General features: G+C 41.8%; 1 protein-coding gene across 1 annotated transcript in view; it reads left to right on the forward strand.

The window, feature by feature from the left end:
• gas7a (growth arrest-specific 7a) overlaps positions 1-19,264 on the forward strand; it is a 53,257-nt gene that overhangs the window by 26,232 nt on the left and 7,761 nt on the right. Inside the window, exons 6-12 of the mRNA XM_026164039.2 lie at positions 2,352-2,441; positions 4,708-4,823; positions 7,418-7,492; positions 11,036-11,114; positions 13,282-13,413; positions 15,530-15,653; positions 18,914-18,993. Coding sequence (XP_026019824.1) covers positions 2,352-2,441; positions 4,708-4,823; positions 7,418-7,492; positions 11,036-11,114; positions 13,282-13,413; positions 15,530-15,653; positions 18,914-18,993 — 696 coding nt within the window. The remainder of the gene's footprint in view (positions 1-2,351; positions 2,442-4,707; positions 4,824-7,417; positions 7,493-11,035; positions 11,115-13,281; positions 13,414-15,529; positions 15,654-18,913; positions 18,994-19,264) is intronic.

A 19,264-nucleotide genomic window follows, 5' to 3' on the forward strand; every position in this document is an offset into this window, starting at 1 on the left:
TTGGCTTGAAATACTTCTTGGTTTTAGGTGTCAAAACTGAGTTTGAGACAAGATGCCTACATAAACTGAATACCCAATAATGTGGTTAATGTTACCTGAACAGCCAACTGAAATGAATGACTGTTTACCGTAACAGTTAGCTGGCTAATCTTAGCTCGCTTCTCTGCTAGCAAGTAAGTTTTTATTTGGTTGGAGACTGTGGCCCAATGTGTACTTGAGTGTCGCAGACCAAGTATTGTTCCAATTGTCTGTGAAGGTTCTCAGTCATCCAGGTCATCGTAGTCTAAGGAGCTTGGAAAGAAAAGCATCTGGACTTCTTTAAGTTGCTTGAAGACGTTTCACCTCTCATCCGAGAAGCTTCTTCAGTTCGAGGGTCAAATGGTGGAGAGTCCCAGATTTAAACCCAGTGGGAGTTTCCCCCCAAAAGAGGGACAAAAGGACCCCCTGATGATCCTCTACCTAATCACATGAGCCAAGGTGTGAAAACGGGTGTGGGTCACAATCAGCCAGGGTTTCAGGTGAGCTCATTGTGAAACCTGGCCCCACCCTATCATGTGATTTCCTGAGGTCAGATGGCCCAGGATGTGAGTGGGCATTAAGGCGTCTGGGAAGGGAAAATCTCAAAACTGGATTATAGATGGCAGACAGTTGGTGTCGTAAGCCACCGCCTCTGTTCAAAGACAGTCGCTCACAGTGGACATAGATGGCTTCTTTCACTCCTCTTTCAAACCATCTGTCCTCTCTGTCCAAAATGAGAACATTGGAATCCTCGAAAGAGTGACCTTTACATTGCCCAGACCTCTACATTGGAGAGACCAAACAGCCACTTCACAAGCGCATGGCACAACATAGAAGAGCCACCTCCACAGGACAAGACTCAGCTGTCCATCTGCATCTAAAGGACAAAGGTTACTCTTTCTTATTATCCAAGGTATGCTAAACTGGCCATCTATTGTACTGTGGATGCTCTTAGATCCAACCATCTTTTAACTTACATGTCAACCTATTAAAACAGGGATTCCCAAAGTGTGGGCTGGGACCCTCTTCGGCCATGAAGGTCCTGCAGGTGGGCCGTAGTTTACTTTAAAAGAATTTACTAAATAAATTTACTTTAATAAGTAAATTAAAGATTTTGGTTGGTTGTAATATCACTCATTACTCTTTCTTGTGTCTTATGGTTGTGTAGCATTAGCAGTTTATAACCAACTACCTGTGTTGCTTGTGTTTTTTGAATAACAATTTCAAGGACATACATCACTTTCTCTTGCATTTTGAGTAGAGTGAAGGCTTAAGGTGATGTTGGCCTCATGACATTTTCTCTTATGTAAGTGAGCCGCAGCACTCCAGACCTGAGAATGGCTTCATTAAAACACTGGCACTAGAGAAGCACTGAATATATGAAAAACACTGTGAAAGATAAACCAATTCCCGAACAGCAGCTTGTGAGATCCATGTTTACCGGCTTCTGCAGATCTGATAGCAAAGCAGGAGCTCCACCCACACAATAATAGCAAAAGTACCGCTTTGTTTTTGAGCATTCTGCTTGATGCTTTATATTTAGTTTGATGGGTACCACACAGAGTGTGCTGTGAATAAATCTTCCCTGGCTTTGAATCTACCCCAAACTTTAATCCTGAAGCATCGCTCACCAGCTGGAGAGGTAAACCTGGATGCACATGACTGATATTGTGTTGCTTAAAACGAGCCCTGTCCTGCTCTTTATTTCACATGCTGGAGTGAAAAGAAAGAAGCAGCTGGTAGATGTTGTTTCTCTCCAGCCTGTGTGACAGCAGTACAGTGGTGAACTCATGCTGTAAACAGTGTGAGTCAGTGTGTGTTTTTGTGCGTTTGTGGATGAAGCAGCCTGCCTGGATGCCCATGCAGTTTGCAGCAGCGGTTGACATGGCACAGAGGGTATCTTGCAGTGCCAAGAGGGAGGACTCGCAGATGGTGAACATTACATAATTGCAACTCAGAGAGTAATTGAAGACGCTGTGGACCATGGAGTCTGTATTCAGGCTGAGTGCTGGGTGTGTTTATCTCTCACACTACATATTGTCAAGTTTACAAAGTTAATTTGTTCGATTTGAGCTGTACAGAAGAAATGCTTTCTCTTTGTTTTCGGTGATAGTCTGTCTCTCTCTCCTCCCTGAAGCCTCCATGGGTCACCTTCCTCATCGCCACATACGTTTACTCACGCCTGACCTTTTTCCTGCCATGCGCATGATCCAGATAAAACTCTAACCTTGCTTGCGTCCACATTCAGTTTCCTTCCCGCAGCACTTCAGCAGCTCTGTTTCAGTTGGGTCATAACTCGTCACCTTTCTGTCTCCTCTCGTTTCTTACTTCAGATAAACTGTGTGACTTTTCCTCTGCCTGGAGAAGGTCCGGAGCAGCAGCTCCTCAAGCCCGACGAATGGAGCTACTGCGATTACTTCTGGGTGAGTTCCTCAAAAACACAGAGACGCAGCAGAGTCCTGACTCGCTCCCGGGCTTTATTTTTGCATCTCCTGTGACAGCATCAGCAGCCTTAGAGGCGGAAACCTTTGTGAAGTGCAGCCGCTGTTTTTAGCTTTGTACATTACTCTCTTTAGCTTTGGCTTCATAGATTAAAATGTAAACAACGTTTAATTTTAGAAGTCCATTTTAACAAATGTTTAAGCATAAATGTATCTATTTATATACAAGAAAGGTACCAAGAATGAAGCCAAGCTAGAAGTGCCTTAAAACAGCACGGGGGCAGCTCCTCCAGTTGGAAAAGTCTTCTGGTTGCACAAAAGTCTTCAGGAAAACAGCCCTCGATTTCGATTCTCTGCGACCTCAGTAAACACTTTCCCGATGAGTTGCATGTCATACTGAACAACAAGTGAAGCTCGTTCTATAAATTATGGTCATCGTGAGCGTCAGAGAGTAGGATTATCTGAGATATTCACTTACAAGTCATCAGGAAAGGAGCTTGAGGTTTCACTGTCAGATCCACACTTCACTCATTACGTCTCATTTGAAAAACACCAACAGGGTGATGGTGAAACACTCACATAACACATGATCTTGTCCTATAGGCCAGCGGTCCCCAACCCCCGGGCCTTGGACCGGTACCGGTCCGTGAGTCGTTTGGTACCAGGCCGCGAGAGTTGAGGCTCAGGTGTGAATGGTTTTCAGAGTTTTTATCGGTTTTCAGCGTTATTTTGTTATCGTTTTTATCGTTTACTCGGTTTTCCTTGGTCTTTTCACGTGTGTTATGAATAAATCTTCTTTTTTTCGGTACCGGTACTAGTTTTATTTTGTTGTATTTATCCGCGACACCTTAAAGGCCAGTCCGTGAAAATATTGTCGGGCATAAACCGGTCCATGGCGCAAAAAAGGTAGGAGACCGCTGCTATAGGCGGACTAGAAAGTGCCATAAGATTTCTGGTACCTAAATTAAAGACTTCTGGTAGACGCTCATACACCAGGTGCTATAAACAGTGAGATATTAATGACTAATCTCGTGTTGTGGATGGATCAACTTAGATGTTCTCTGACCCATCTTTGGTGTCTTCTTCCTGCCATGTGACAGTGTTTTTCTTTGCCCATCGGGTGCTGACTTTACCTAAGTGTAGACTGAACAAGCAAATAAAGGAACCTTTCACTAATGAAGAAAAACCAGCCACAGAACATGAATCTTTTCTTGACTGATCAATGTTCAATGTTCTGAATCCAGAACTAGAATATTTTGGTATCTAATCATCATTAAATCTGAAAATGTGGATAAGCTTAATAAAAGACAGGAAGTCCTAAAAGTCCTATTTTGTGATGAAACTACAGACATGAGGATCCATGCAGCTCTTCCCTGTAAAGTGATTATGTTTTCTTTGCAAATGTGACATTGGATCTTCCATTTTTCTTACCCAGCACATAAACTAGCCTTTTCAAGCATTACACAAAGGATTTGTTTTATTCCAGTCAGCACCTTTTGTTGACCATTTGAGCAAATCTTTGCCGCTAAAAGCAAATAAAAGCAAAACGCTCACATTAAATTATGTGCGCTGACAGAAAACGGTCAATATGTCGATCCAGCACTCTCCTTCTCATTTAACAAAACCTGTTATCGGTTTTCATGCAAACACAAATGACGTCTCTCCCGTGGCTCCTGCAATTTTCCAAACATTACCATCCTTAATTAGATTTGTACACAAAAACCCTTCAGCCTGTCTAAGTGACTGAAATCCAATCCTCGTCCCCCTGCCGCCTCTTCTGCTGCTGTTTGGCTCCTCGTTTGCGGCCTGTCATGTCGTGTTGCGATGTTTTGTCTTGTTTGTCAGCTGACCTGCTGCTCGGACCTGCTGTGCGACATGAATCTGACACTTCTGTTCCTCTTTTGCCGTCACAAATGATGCCGAGCTCCGCACATCCCGGCCCGACCGTTCGTGTGACATTCATGTGCTCAGAAAAAAAAAAGGAACACACACATGTAACACACACACATGTAACACACACCCACCCACCGGTGACTGACGCACGCACACCAACGCATGCCCTCCTTGACATGCAAGTGTGAGTCACGCTTTCATGAGCACGGCTTGTGACTCAACACCGGCAGCTCATCCTCACAACACCGCCGGTCCTCCACACGCTCTCAGATGTAAACAACTAGGAGGTGTTAGTGGACGGTCTGTCCGTGAACTCATTGTTGCTGTGACTGAATGATGCGCTCCTCTTCCTCAGACCGACAGGAAAGACCCCCAGGGCACCACGTTGGTGACGGGCTTCGAGGTTCTCCTGCAGAAGCAGCTGAAGGGCAAACAGCTGCAGAAGGAGATGGCCGAGTTTATCCACGAGAGGTAACGGCTCGGCTCCGCTGGAAATAAGCAGTTTGGTGTCAGGAGATTAAATTAATTAACTAACAAGAGTTTGAGACACACAGCTGCTCTGGAGTCAGAAATAATCCCAGAGCTGGAGCTGGAAAACCACATTTTGTGAATGGAAGGATTACCAAGGCTATTAATGGAAAAGTCTGGTCATAGTCTCGATTGTCTTGTAGTCTGCACTGACTTTATAAGTATTTTTTATCCATCTAAAGTCTGATCATCTGACCCCACTCTTATCCACCCACTGAGTCATTGCGTTTGTTTTTATTAATTCCACACTCATTGGTCATTATCACCCTAATAAACACTCGCGGTGTGTTTCGGCTCTGCTCCACAGTGCGTCTTCCTGCCCTCACCCCTCCCTTACCCTGTTTCTACCAGTTTCTTCCTGTTAAAAGGGAGTTTGTCCTTCCCGCTATCGCCAAGTGCTTTTTCAAAGAGGGTTGTCGGAATCGTTGCCGTTTTTATCTTACCATATAAAACGCTCTAAGGCGACTGCTGTTGTGATTTTGTGCTGAATAACTTAAATTACATTGAAATAAACTGAATAAGCAGGGGTCGTTCCACCCTGTGAATGCATGCTGTAGGTGCTGATTACAGGTTATTAGGCAGTAAAAATCAGCATCGCTGAGAAAGTTCAGATCTCTAACACTGAGTTCTCTGTGTTTTATCAACATTTCAGTTTCAACCTGCTCAAAGCATGGAGTCTTCTTCAGTTTTGCTGTGTACAGATTAGAAATACACCCGAGGACAGAACAGTGCTTTCCAGTAATGTAACTGGACACTTTATACACACCCTCGTTTCTTCCCAATAAGAGTTTTGCACTTGTCTGAATGATGCAGCGTTATCGCATCTAGAGTTAGTATAAAACATGGCAGAAAGACTCCTGACAAATGCTGGATGTAGGCAACACATCACTCCAGTCCTCGCAGAATTTAACCAGCTTCACACTCGTTACAGAAACAAATGTAGGATCTTATTAATTACTTTAAAATCTTCATGTGGTGTGGCTCAGGGTTATTACACACTGCTGTTACAGGTCCAGGTTTAAACCAAGAACAAACACTGTGGAACAAGCGTATTCACACTCCTATTCAGTCAATCATTTCATATTTCAACACACCTGTCGTGTAATGTTGTTGTGTTCAGCTAAGTAGCTAAGTAAGTCAAGTTAATAAAGTAACTAAGAGTTAACTAAACCAAGTTTGACACTATAATGAGTCTCTGTCTGAACTTGTGGTTCAAAGAGGTATCGCATGAGCGTATCAGCTACTTAATATTTTTTAAAAGCTAGAAGTAAAACTAAACTAAACCTCTTAAAAACTGAAACTGAACAAAAAATAAACTGAAACTAAACCAAACTGAACTACGCCTCTTAAAAAGTGAAACTCAAGTAAAATAAACTGAAACTAAACCTCCTTAAAAGTGAAACTGAACAAAAAATGAAGTGAAACTAAAGTAAACTAAACCTTAAAAACTGAAACTAAAGTAAAACTCTGTAATAAAGCATTTATTTTTTTCGCTCTCTGTAAGAAATGGGAAGCCTCTTAGCCTGGTTGATGTGTATGAAAGCTTTTCGACGAAAGCATACCTAAAATGATTTTATTATGTGCAGCACATTAAATCCACACACAGTAAACTTGCAGGTTAAATGATCCCAGACATTCCCCTGTGTGGTTTCACTCTGTTATTAGAGAGCTGTAGATCTCAGTAGGATATTTCTGGGCTCAAAATGAGCCTTTGGGAGGTCACCGTTACACATTAGCACGACTGATCCACAGCTTCATTAAGACAAAGAGTCAGTGTTACCTTCCTTAAGAGAAGTCTGAGCTTTTTCCTGTTATTTCTGGGTATTTTACAAACAAAATGCCTTTTATGGTTGAGTACGCGAGGGTGTGCCAAATCTTCTCGTATGCGGGAAAAATCCTCCTACTGAATCAGAACCAGGACGTCAAAAACACCACAAATAACTTTTACATCCGATCTCACGCCTCCCCATAGAATTAGCTCCACCTTATCCAACAAAAGCTCCATTCACGTCGTGGGAAGTGAATGAGGAATCTCCTGTGAATATACTTAGAATTGACTCAAGATTCCCAGTTCCTTTGGGAAGATTTCCACTCGGAGCTGACCTTTTCCCATTTCTCTGGGTTGCTCGGTGCCTGTGAGAATTAAGTCAAGGCATTAAGTCAAGGAACGGGCCTGGTGACCTTCTTTGGGTGACAGATTTACTCAGGTGTGGCCGGTAAATGTGAGGTAGTGAATGTCACAGAGGGCACAAACACGGCTACCGGGGCTGAACGCAGCCCGGGGCGAAAATTAGTAAATCTCACAATGAAGGCGTGAAGAGCCGCTCTGAAAACGAACTGCTGTAAAGCAAAGCAGGGGCTCGGCTGGGCTGCCGATGCACGAGGGTCAGAGCTATGCCCGGTGTTGGATTTTTTAAGATTCCTGTCAGAAAAGTATTTGTGTTAAAGTATTTTCTTCCAACCACTGAAGCTGTTTCTGTCTGTCCTCCCTTGAGCCAGGCAGCTGACAGTTCCTCATCTTGTTGTTTGTGTTTCAGGATAAAGATTGAGGAGGAATATGCCAAGAACCTCTCCAAGCTGTCTCTCAGCCCCCTGGCAGCGCAGGAGGAAGGGTGAGTGCAGTAAACAGAAGCTGTGAGATGAATCAGTGAGTGCAGCTCAAAAAGCTTCCTCTTGAAACAGGAGACAGTTTCAATAATCACCAGAACCGCTTCTAAAGATAGGACGATTTTAAAATAGATTCATCCTGTTTGTGTTTGATGCTGCTTTCAGAGATGACTCCTGTCATCGTGTTTGTCTGTCGGCAAAATAACACGACGGCCTATGAGTCGATCCCAGAAGCAGTTGGTAGAAAGGGAAAGGCTTGGCAACGGTGGACTTTAACTGCTTTCCCGACACTCATAAAAACTGTATTATATTAAATTAGATGCAACCTGAAGATCAAATATCAAAGAATTCAATGAGATATATAAAAAAATGTCCAGTAAAAAAGTTTAGGTGACCACTTTAAAATATTATGATATTTATAATATTATAATTATAAATATTTATAATATTATTTGAAATGATTGAAAAACACAGCATTGATGACATGGGGCCATATTTACTAACTAGTGACAAGATTAGATGTGAGAGGTGGGAACTCTGAGATTTGTGTGACTGATCCTGTTACATGTGTATTTCCTTTCTCAAGACGTGAACTATAAAGAAAATATTTAAATCAAGTGTGCAAGCAAACTGATTTTATAGCCTTTGCATTTGCTGCATTTGGTGTTGGCCTAAGAAATTTACATTACCAATGGTTTGTGTTTCTCTTTTCTTTGTGGGGTGTATGCAGCTAAACCGCACACTGTATGTAGAAGATGCACATAAGGCCCTTTTCCATTAGTACCTACTCGGCTTGACTAAAATGTGACGTCATCAGACTGCATGCCACCGATTGGCTGGTCAGTAGCATCACTTGATGAGTCATGAGAGCATCTCTCAAGCCACAGACCGAGGAGCGGGTATATTCTTGCCTCGACGTCCACCTTTTTTTAAAGCGTTCGTGTTGCATATTAATGACGTTGCTATGACGACAACCAGAGGCGTTGCTATGACGGCAACCAGGCACGTTAGGTACGCTCAAAAAAATGAAAGTGGGCAGTTATTACATTTACAAAATTCAAACTTGTAATGTGAACAAAATAATTTCATGTTTCTGTGGTGAACGTAATTAAATCATGTAGGATCTGTATGAAATTCAACAACTTAATTTATTCTTGTTGAGATGACAGTGGCGTGGAGGTTGCTGTCCATTTTTTTATTCTGTTGTGACTGAGCTACAAGTGCTCTGTATGAAACCAGTTGTCACCCACTGGTTTGTGTTATCGTGAAGCATCAACTTTAGCGTTTTGACCGCCTTCATGTTAGGGTTTTGTAGCCAGAAGTGACCATATTCAGACAGAGTGCTAAGTTACGAGCTAATGCTAAAGGTGCAGCCAGAACACAGAAACTGATACCTGCTAATTAGTGCTAACAGACTGAAGTACTCATTCAATAAGTATTCTACTACCAGTATTCATTAAAGCCTATGCAGACTATGTCGCATTATCAGGTAAGTCCATAAACATTCCCCACACTGCTTCTCTGCTTTGATGTCATGATTGATCAGTATGTACTGCTTTGCTCTGGACTGACCTTTGCTTGTATTGATCAGTTTGGTCGTAGGATGTTCACAGGGCAGCAGGAGGTCAAACCAATTCTTCAAAAACACTCAGATCGTTATTTATTTCCCCCACATTCAAACATACAAAGCATCAGGTCAAACATATACATAGAATATCAATAATTATTTTTGTTTGTACAATCTCGAGATCATCTTAAAAGACATGGTAACAAATTCTGCTCATTTCCAGCTTCATGTTTTCATTCTGGGACTAGAGTAGCTTTGCATGACTCATAGTTTAAAATAATCCATGTTTATCTTAAACTGGGGCTTGGTTTAGCTACTTGAACAAAATAATTCATTTGACCTCCTCTACTTTTGTGGCCGCTCTATATTTAAACCAAATTTCTTCTCATTGGCTGCTGACATCTGTTCTCAGTGACAGTATAAAGCTAAGACAAAAAAAAAGGAACGGGCTGGTACTTTTAAAATGTTTTTCTGCTCAATTTGAGCTTTCTCAGTGCCTTCTTGCTACATTCACCCATTCAAACACACACATTCACTTTTTTATGCCTAAGCACTTTTAATCTAACACACAGTCCAAAAGATGCTTCAGGATCAACTCAGGGTTCAGTATCCCACCCAAGGGTACTTGGACGTACAGGCTGGAGGAGCCAGGGATCAAACTGCTGCCACTAAAAGGAGAGTTCAGAACCAGAAACAATCCTGCATTCTTATGAAAGTAACTCAAAAAAAGAAAAGCGTGTTCTACCTTTTGTCAGTTTGGTGAAATTTTCCAACACAACCAGGCTGAAGAAGCTTTGGATTTTTGCAAACTGTCAGTCACATGTTTGTATTGATGTTCTGAGCTTTTTGTGTCACAGTACTGGGTCTGTGACGCAGTGTCTTTGTGTGGGTTTTAGTTATATTCTTTGATTATTGTGATTCATGGGTTTTGGTTCTGCTTGTGTTATATTTTTAGTCCTAGGATTTTGGTTTCTGTTATTTTGTCTTTTTCATGTTCCTCGTCTTGTGACGCTCGTCTGCGTGTTCCTCCATGTTCCTCTGTGTTATACTTCCTGTTTTACTTTGACAGTCTGTGTCCTTTGTCCATGTATTCTGCTTTGCTTCCTTTGTCTCATTAGGTCTGATTTGTCCCAGCTGTGTTACCACCTGTTCCCCATCCTCTCGTTGTCCTGCTGGTGTGTTTAAGTCCTGTGTTTCTCTTTGTCAGGCGTCGCATCGTATGCTCTCCACGCTGTGTTTTCTCCTCTGTGTTTGTGGTAGCTTTCTAGTTAGCTGTTCAGTTCTGTTTTCTAGTTTCCCCAGATTTCTAGTTAGTGCTTCGTGCTTCGCGTTTCTGGTTTTAGTTTCCTTATATTCATGTTTGAGTTTTCCCAGCAAATAAAGCTGCTGCTTTAAGTTTTTGCCCTTTATGAGTCCTGCATTTGGATCCTTCCTCCTGCCGCTCACAGCACACTACATGACATTTTGATCCATGGCCTTGACAAATATGATCCTTTGGTATCATTTATAAAAAATACTGGCAGCTGCCAGTCCACCTGTGGTATCAATTTGACATCCTAAGCGACTTTGTTCTCAAACTTGGGTTTCCACTCCCTCTGCCCAGCGGGTGACGACAATACTCCATCAGCTTTTTACAGCTGTCGCTAACACCGAAAAGAAGAAACTAGTAATGAAAAGAATAAAAGCTAAACTTAAACGAGCAAATTTATTTTTTGTTTTGTTTTGTTTGTTGAGGTCTGCACAGAGTCCTTTGAGGACTTTCTTTGTTTCGTTATATATAAGCTGAGACCATTATTTGAAACTTTGCTCGGGTTCTGTACGTATGGATTATTTGTTTTGCTGCACAGAATCTGCTTTTGCTTTTTATGCTGTTAAGGTAATAATTCTGCATCTTGTATCTGCTTCGTTTGTACACTTTGACCCAACCGTTCAATGCTTTTGATCTGTGAGTTTAACTTCTTTCACGTCGATGTTCTCTCAGGACTCTCGGAGAAGCGTGGACTCAGCTTAAGAAGAGTCTCCATGATGAGGCTGAAGTTCACCTCAAGTTCTCCAACAAGGTAAAATCTACTCATATACAGATTAAACACCAGGATTGAATTAGTTGATCAGCTCTACTTTAGCATTATTATTCTATCCTGTAGACAGAATCATGAAGGTTTTTTCTTCTGCCTTAAATTTTCAGTTTTGTGCACCTTCAGATCAAGTGTTGAATGTTTTCAGTCAGCTGTGGAAACGGATACTTGATCCGACCACATCCTGAGGTGACGGGTTTTGTTTACTTCAGCCTCGCCTGTGTTGACCACAGAAAATGACCCGTCTGTGAGTCCGATTACCGGTGATGCAGAAACAGCATAGTGGCTTCAGAGGCAGCCTTAAATAAAGCAAAGGCAGCCTCTGAGCTTTTCGTAGCTCTCTGTTGTCTAATTAATTAGCTACGTATTCTGACAAGCCCCACGCCGAAGGCTATGCAGGCCTTTCCCAGCTCCAGCAGGGCTCCATGCTTTGTTATCATGGGTGGAGGTAAAGTATAACAAGGCGGAGGAATGAGGAGTCTTATCAAGCCTGCAGAAGCCGCAACTTGTTTTGCTCTCCGAGTTTTAAATAAGCTACAGTTCATCAGTAGCTTCAAGCTTTGCCATTTGCACCAGATTAGTATTCAGCATGCAGAGCCATCAGTGCTGAAAGGCACCTCGCAGTCCATTGAAATGTCATTTAAAAAAACAAATCGTAATATTGGACAAACTTTTGCTGAGAGACAGAGACAGTTGACACCCATTTAGCTGCACTTTTCCACAGTTTAATAAAGATCCAAGTTAAATGCACTGCCAATGTATGTATTGATTTTAAGGTGCCTAAAAACTGCAAATTGTGCTGTTCACACTTTAAGATATGGATCCAATAAACATAAATGGGAGTAAGTTTTGATCCAGGTAGACATTACTAACCAAACTGTGGGCTGAAACGCTCCATGCTACATCCCCCTGTCAAAATTAAGCAAAAAACAATCAAAATCCACAAACATGTAAATCCCAGAAACATTTGAATGGTGCGTGAGGTCTCTGATACAACCCCATAACTCTGCTGCCGGGCACCAGGGAGTTAGCCGCTACCAGTAAACACTGAAAATTACCTAAAGCTACAGACTACCAGTGGCTGATGCAGTAAAAGGGCAGGTGTTCTTCAGAAAAAAATAAAGTATAAAAGACATGGTAACAATCGTAAACATCGGGTTAGCTTTACACCTCTAGAGCCGCTCTTGGAGACTAAATGCTTTCTTCTAGACTGATAAAATCCATCTATTTTCTTCCACTTGTCCAAAGTTGGGTTATAGTGGCAGCAGGCTAAGCAGTGTATTCCAGATGCTTTTGCACGATGTGATCCAGATGATATATAAAGTCTCTCCAGCTAGTTGTGGCTGAACCAGAGATTCTCCTTTCAGCTCGCTTTGACCAAAAACCTCCAAAGAAAGATACGAAGGAGGCATCGTGATCAGATGCCCAGAGGACCTCAGCTAGCTCTTTTCAACACAGAGCCTAGCCACCCAATGGAAACTAGTTTCTGCTGTTTGTATCCACGGTTTTATTCTTTCGGTCACTTACAACTCGTGCCCATAGGTTAGGGGTGTCACCACCTGCCAACCTGTGAGGATCAGGAGTGGATCTTACTCATATAGATGAAGTAAAGCCAAGGACCACTCTTTGGAATAATTCATTGTATTCAGATTTACATCACAGGTAAAATTAACCACACCATGAGTGCTGTTGGTAGATTGAAGATTCTAGTTTGTGTATATCCACTTTTTTCTACTTTAAGCTCAGTTTAAACGTGGACTCAAGCTTTAATTTAACTTTAATTTAATTCAGTTAAATTCAGCAGTTCCTCAAGGACAGTAAGGTAAAGACTCTGTAATAATAGAGAGAAAACCCAGCAATCAAATGACCCTCTTTGAGCAAGCACTTGGTGACAGAGGGAAGGAGAAACTCTTTTAACAGGAAGCAGAACCGGGCTCAGGGAGGGGCACCTAAAGCAGCTCTGCCATAATTGCTGAATAGCTGAGTAAAGCTTAAAGTCATTCTTTAGATTTATTTCTGATTTTGTGCATGGGTGGGTGGTTTTGTATTTGACTGCATTTTACTGAAAATGAGAGAGCAAAGCATTAGGAACACCAGAAAGCTCTTAAAGCACGCTGCACATTACTGATATCTGACTGCTTTGTTTTCACAGCTCCACACGGAGGTAGAGAAGCCCTTGCTGACCTTCAGGGGCGACAACTTCAAGAAGGACCTGAAGAAGTACGACCATCACATCGCCGACCTCAGGAAGCAGCTGGCCAGCCGCTACGCCAGCGTGGAGAAGGTGCGTGGTGATGCCGTCGCTGACATGCACACAAAACATGCAGTAAAGCTTCACGCAGACGAGTGTTTGTTTGGATCAGAGTGATGACATAATGATAGCAGCTCCGGTACCTCCTACGCTCGGCCCTTCATGGCAGTCGGTGTTTTGTTGCTGCTTCCCACCTGCTGTATCAGCTCATGAATGGATGCGGATTCTGTCTTGCACAGATCATTTTTTTTCTGCTTTTCACTTTTATTTTTGTGGCATGTTGTGGTGGGTGGCAGCAATATGTGAACACTGTGTTTTCACTGCCAGAAGAGCTAGAAGCAGAGCCAACAACCTCGCTTTGTTGGCAGTTGTTCATGCACCGTCATTTCTACTAGAGATCTAGGGAGCCTTTTGCTGTTTCCATTAAGATTATTGGTCTTATTAGTGCCACACATAACATAGGTGGAAATCATTTCCTACTTGTAGAAAGCCATTTTTATTCTGTTTTTATTTTGCTGCATCGTAGTTATTCAGCAAAATAAGATAACGCTGTGTCGGTTGGTCCATGAGGCGACTCAGGAGGGTTAAGCAGCTTCCTGTCCACACTGTGTACGTTGGGAAAGGCGTTCAGCTGACCTTAGCTTAGGACATAGTCAGGTCTTGGAAGGAATGCTTCTCTTTAGTCCCAATGACACTCCTTCTATGGTGGAGGCAGAGTCTGGTGGCAGTGGCAGGGTGGATGAAGTTCACTCTGATGCCCTGATGAAAGCTCTGGATGATGTGGGGCTGTTGTGGTCGACACCTCAGCGATACTGTGTGGAAGTCATGAAGGCTTATGCCAGGGTGCTGGAGAGGACCCATTAGTCACACTTTGGATTCAAGGAGAACGATGTGCCAGTCGTCCTGAAACACTGGACCAGCTCTTTATACTCTCAATGCTATGCGAGGATGTGTGGGAGTTTGTCTAACCAGTCTACATGTGTTTTGTGTACTCAGAGCATCTGGATTTTAGAAGTATAGGGTATTGAAGTCCTCCTGTGCAACCGCTATAATTGCTTGGCCCTTTTATTGCCAGCTGTAAGTCAGATTCATCTCATTGGGTGTTGGACTCTGCGACCATGGCTGTCCAGATGCTGTTCAGAATTTTTGTGGGCCTCGGGATCTCGTCGCTGCTTTTGCAGATCGTCGAGCGTTGACCTGCTCACATTGGGCTGTTTGCAGACCAGTGTGAAGCAGCTGGAAAGAGAATTGCATCTCAGTCTGAGGCCGTGGTTTTTGGTATGAAAAGGGTAATTTTCATTACCCGCTGTATTTGCAGTGATGCAGACATTGCACTGGTCCATCGTGGTGAAGAGAGAGCGTGAAAGTGCAGTCATTCAGGACAGCCTCAGAGCAGAGCCGCTACTCTTCCTCCACATTGAAAGGAGCGATTATTAGGATGCCTTCTGGGCGCCTCCTGGGTGAGATGTTCCAGACTTGTCCTATCAGGAGGAGGCCCTGGGGCAGACCCAGAGATTTCTTGGCTGGCCTGGGAACACTTTGGTATCCCCCAGAAGAGCTAGAGGGTCCGCGGAGATGGAGGTCTGGGCATTACTACTTAGACAGCCGTCCTCGTGATCTGGACTGCGATGGATGGACTTATTAAGTTCTTGTCCTGTAGACACTTTAATGAATTATATTCAACTTTTTACATACGTTTCTATTTTCAGTTTCTTTTAGATTTTTACCTTAAGCTCTTAAACAGTCTTCAGATTTACTGTGTACTATACTATACCACTTTTTAATATCTGCATTATGCTTTATTTTTTTGGTTTTTCTGTCTTAACTCTGATAAAACTGAAAAGAAATATCTGCTGCTCAATGTCTCAGGTTTAAAATGGGCTGTTTTGGCTCACATCGCCTTTATTATATTATTCTGTGTTTACATTTCAAACACAATCACAGCACAACCTTGGAGAGTTGCCTATGTACAGAATAAGAGGAAAGACTCAATGGTATGGATTAGAAGAAGATTAAAGGATGAGGCCAGGATCGCAGCACGGAAGTCAGAAGCCAGCATGAAAAGGCTATAATGACTGTAGTAATAGATGTAGGTGCAGTAAATCTGAGGATTACCACGAATGACTCATTGTTTCTGTGCGCGCCGCAGGCACGTAAAGCCCTGGCAGACAGGCAGAAGGATCTGGAGGTGAAGACCCAGCAGCTGGAAATTAAACTCAGCAATAAGACGGAGGAGGACATAAAGAAGGCCCGGCGGAAATCCACACAAGCAGGTCAGAGGTCAAAGTCTCACAAAAGTACAGTCGTCAAATAATAAATGGAAAATTCAGGGAATTTTATGTGAGGGGGGAAAGTTTACAGGAATCTGAAACAGCTGGATAAAAGAACAGGATAATGAAGTTTTAAAGCACATCTGTGAGCAGCTGGAAACGATAAAAGAGGTTTGTAAGTGGTTTTAGTTCCCCTTGTTCCTGGGGTAAAGGAGCAGTTTGACGTTTTGGACAGTAAACCTGTTTTTGTTTAAAGAAAGGAGAAGATGGAAACCAGCCTTATTGTTACCGTACCACTTTTTCTAACGTTTATGCTGAGCTAAGCTCACCTGGCTGCAGCTTTGTACTGCACAGGGAAGTCAAACTTACAGTAGCAGTCTAAAGTTTGCACACTCACGCGTTTGTGTAGTTACTGTTGCATAAAACTGATTACTCTACAACATGTAGTGTCAGTATTACTGCAGAATCACTGGCTGTTATTATCATTATCAGCTGTACTTAGCAGCTGCTTGCTGAGCACATCAGGATGACCCTGCCCAAACCTACTTGAGTATTTTAGAAAACTTACCTTTTTTTTATGCCTTTTGACATTTTGCTCACACATGTAAACATCTGTTTATGTCACTGAAGACTAAAGTTTTCAAAAACTCAAGTTCTGCACTCGCGTGTGGACAGGAAGTCGAATATTTGGTCCTCTAACATCACAACAGTGTGTGCCTTTATATCCTTTTTAGACGTTATTGTCATGTTATTGTTTGCATAATAACTTTCTAAGCTTCTAGTTGGTCAACTTTACAGTTAGGGTTCTATCGCTTAAGTAAAATAAATACATTACTTAAAAAATTAATTGGTTATTTTACATTAATAAATACATAAAGAAGTACAGAATTAAATGCAGAAATTCAAATTAAAAGTTAAATATGTGCAGAAATAAAACTGTTACTGTAAAGTACATTAATAAATAAATATTGATTTGTGATATTTTTTATGCATTTTTCATCCTCCATATCCATCTGCAGCGTGGAAGGCTTAAACTAAAATATCAGCCATATGTTCAATATTCTGCAGACTGTGTGGATGCATTGTTATTATGATGTGGAGGGTTTTCTCGCCAAAGAGAAGAAACTCTATGTTTGGCATCCTGATGAGAAAAGATCCTGTTGTAATAGTTTCCCTCCATATTTCTCCTCTGGAGAGGAAACGCTCTGCAGGAACTAATCTCTCTGTCCGCCCCTCAGTAGATTAGTCACGGTTCACAACACTAATCAATAACTTCCACGAGGCTCAGGTGATTGATGTCGGCTTTGTGCTGCTGCTACCTTAAAGTTGGGCCAAATACTACTCGCTGCTAAACACAGGGAGGTGTTTTACCCATTTTACCTGCACTGAAGGAATTTTAAAAAGCATCTATGGTTTTCCTCTTTTCCTAGCTCAGTGTAAGGATGCAAAGAGCTTAAACTTCCTGCCGTCTTTGGTCGGCAGTAAAGAAACTGGAAGGAGAGACTACATCAAAAGGATGTTTAGGATCATAGACAGTAGCTGCAGTGCTGTCGTCCAGTTTTGAAGCCTTAGAAGAGCATTTTCAACATCTTTCAAACTCAGTGTGATGAGCGAGGGACAGACTGCATGCTCAATGGCTAATGACTTTTCAGTCACAAGTCTTTACCCAATGAAACGAGTGACTGAGCCCATAATATCATCAGGAAAGTGTTTAGAGAGGTCCTGTACACTTCAAGAGGACCAGAAATCCTTTTGTTTTCACAGGTTTCGCCCCCTGGTGGCTATTAAATAGAATACAGGTTAGAGGCACTTGTGTGTCGTCTTCATTTTTCAGAGCCAGAAGCTACGTGCATCTGTTTTAACTGTCGACGTTTAGCGTGTATTGGAAATCCTGTTTACAGCCTCATATAAAGGCAACTGTCTAAGAACTGAGCTTGAACTAATAAAAACCACAGTGCTGATGAAATACAATATAACACAAACAAAACACAAACATAGCAACATCAAAGCAGTTTTATCAATTTACTATAAAAAATACAGTATTTCTATAATATAAAACACATAAAATGTTCAGTTTCTTTCAATTCTTTACTTGAATCATGTGAGGGGAGGAAATGAAAAAGTCATGTAAAACTTTACCTTCATCCTGTGAATATTTCACAGTTACAGGACCTCAAGGTCGAGGGCAGGTTGAAGTATGGCCCTTTGTTCCAGCACATATCTACAGAAGATTTCAGGGATGAAAAACAAATTTAAGCTCTGTTAAAAAACCACAACCATCAGTTTAATGTCGGCTGCGTAGAGGAACAGAAACAGCCATGAATATCTGTTCCTGATACGTCACAGCAGAAAACTACATTTTGGTTAAACTGTAAAGGGATCGTATCACATGATGGAGAGATGGCTGCTCGAATTATATCATATAAAAGGAGTTGCTTTTACCTACTGTTTGACATCCAGGCTCATCATTTAGCCGTGATTCCTTCTGGGTCAATTCATCTTTTATTAGATTATGTTGAATGTCCATATAATTATAATTTAATACTATACTGTTATTTACATTTTGATTATTTATTAAACACAAATTTAAAAGGGAAAAAAATATATCCTTCTTTGGTCATTCAGTACCCTTCGGTCATGATTTGTAAGAAGATTTTTTATTATTAAAGTAACTGTTTATATAACGCATTACTGCAGGGATGAAGCATGCTGATTAATACTGTTGTATGCCCCATAAAACTTAGTCACAGTCATTGTGGTCTACATAAATGAGACAGCAAATAAACTAAAATCTGAACAAGTTGCTCAAGGAAAAAACTTTAACAAGTACCATAAAGGCAAAAAGCTGTCCACAGCCTGAATATACAGATACAGCAACAAAATATCTCCTGAAATTTAGGATTTCTTCTGTGGACACCCACAATTAGACGTTCCACTCACAGTAAAACAAAGCTGCCTCTCGACACGTGAAATGTCCTTACATCTGCTTATAGCTGAAGTGCAGTGTGCTGTAAACCGTTCATTAAACGCTTCTATCGTCTTGAAAGGTGCTAAACATTTATAGTACAGGTCGACGAGAAGCTGGGATTCATCTGTGATGGCGCTGCGCTCGCTGAATGCTGATCCCTGAGCGCCCTCTGCTGATCGTTACAGGCCTTGCAGCACGTGTTAACCAGCAGATCCACGATCATGCATTCAGAGCTGAAACAAAATAAAACACCATCAGCTGTTCTTCTCATCGTGTTGCTATGTGTTTTTTCCAGGTGATGACCTGATGCGCTGTGTGGACCTCTACAACCAAACCCAGTCCAAGTGGTTTGAAGAAATGGTGACAACCAGCATGGTAAACAGCTGTGTGTGATTCACGAGCCAAAAATATGATGCATGTCTTCTCTTCTAGGTCTGAGCTGTGACACTTTATACTGTGTAATGTATACTGTACAGGAAAATCACAAATAAGTACAATTAGGTTCTGTAATTAGACTTTAAACATTTACACCAATGAACTAAAGGTGTTATGGTTTTTAACAGTGGACACTTAATAGCATTGTGTGCAGGTATTTGTCTAAAAAATAGTATTTATCTGGTTTTAAATCATATTTATAACCTCTGAA

Source organism: Astatotilapia calliptera, chromosome 4, assembly GCF_964374335.1.
Source record: "Astatotilapia calliptera chromosome 4, fAstCal68.1, whole genome shotgun sequence".
In the NCBI taxonomy this organism is placed as follows: Eukaryota; Metazoa; Chordata; class Actinopteri; order Cichliformes; family Cichlidae; genus Astatotilapia; species Astatotilapia calliptera.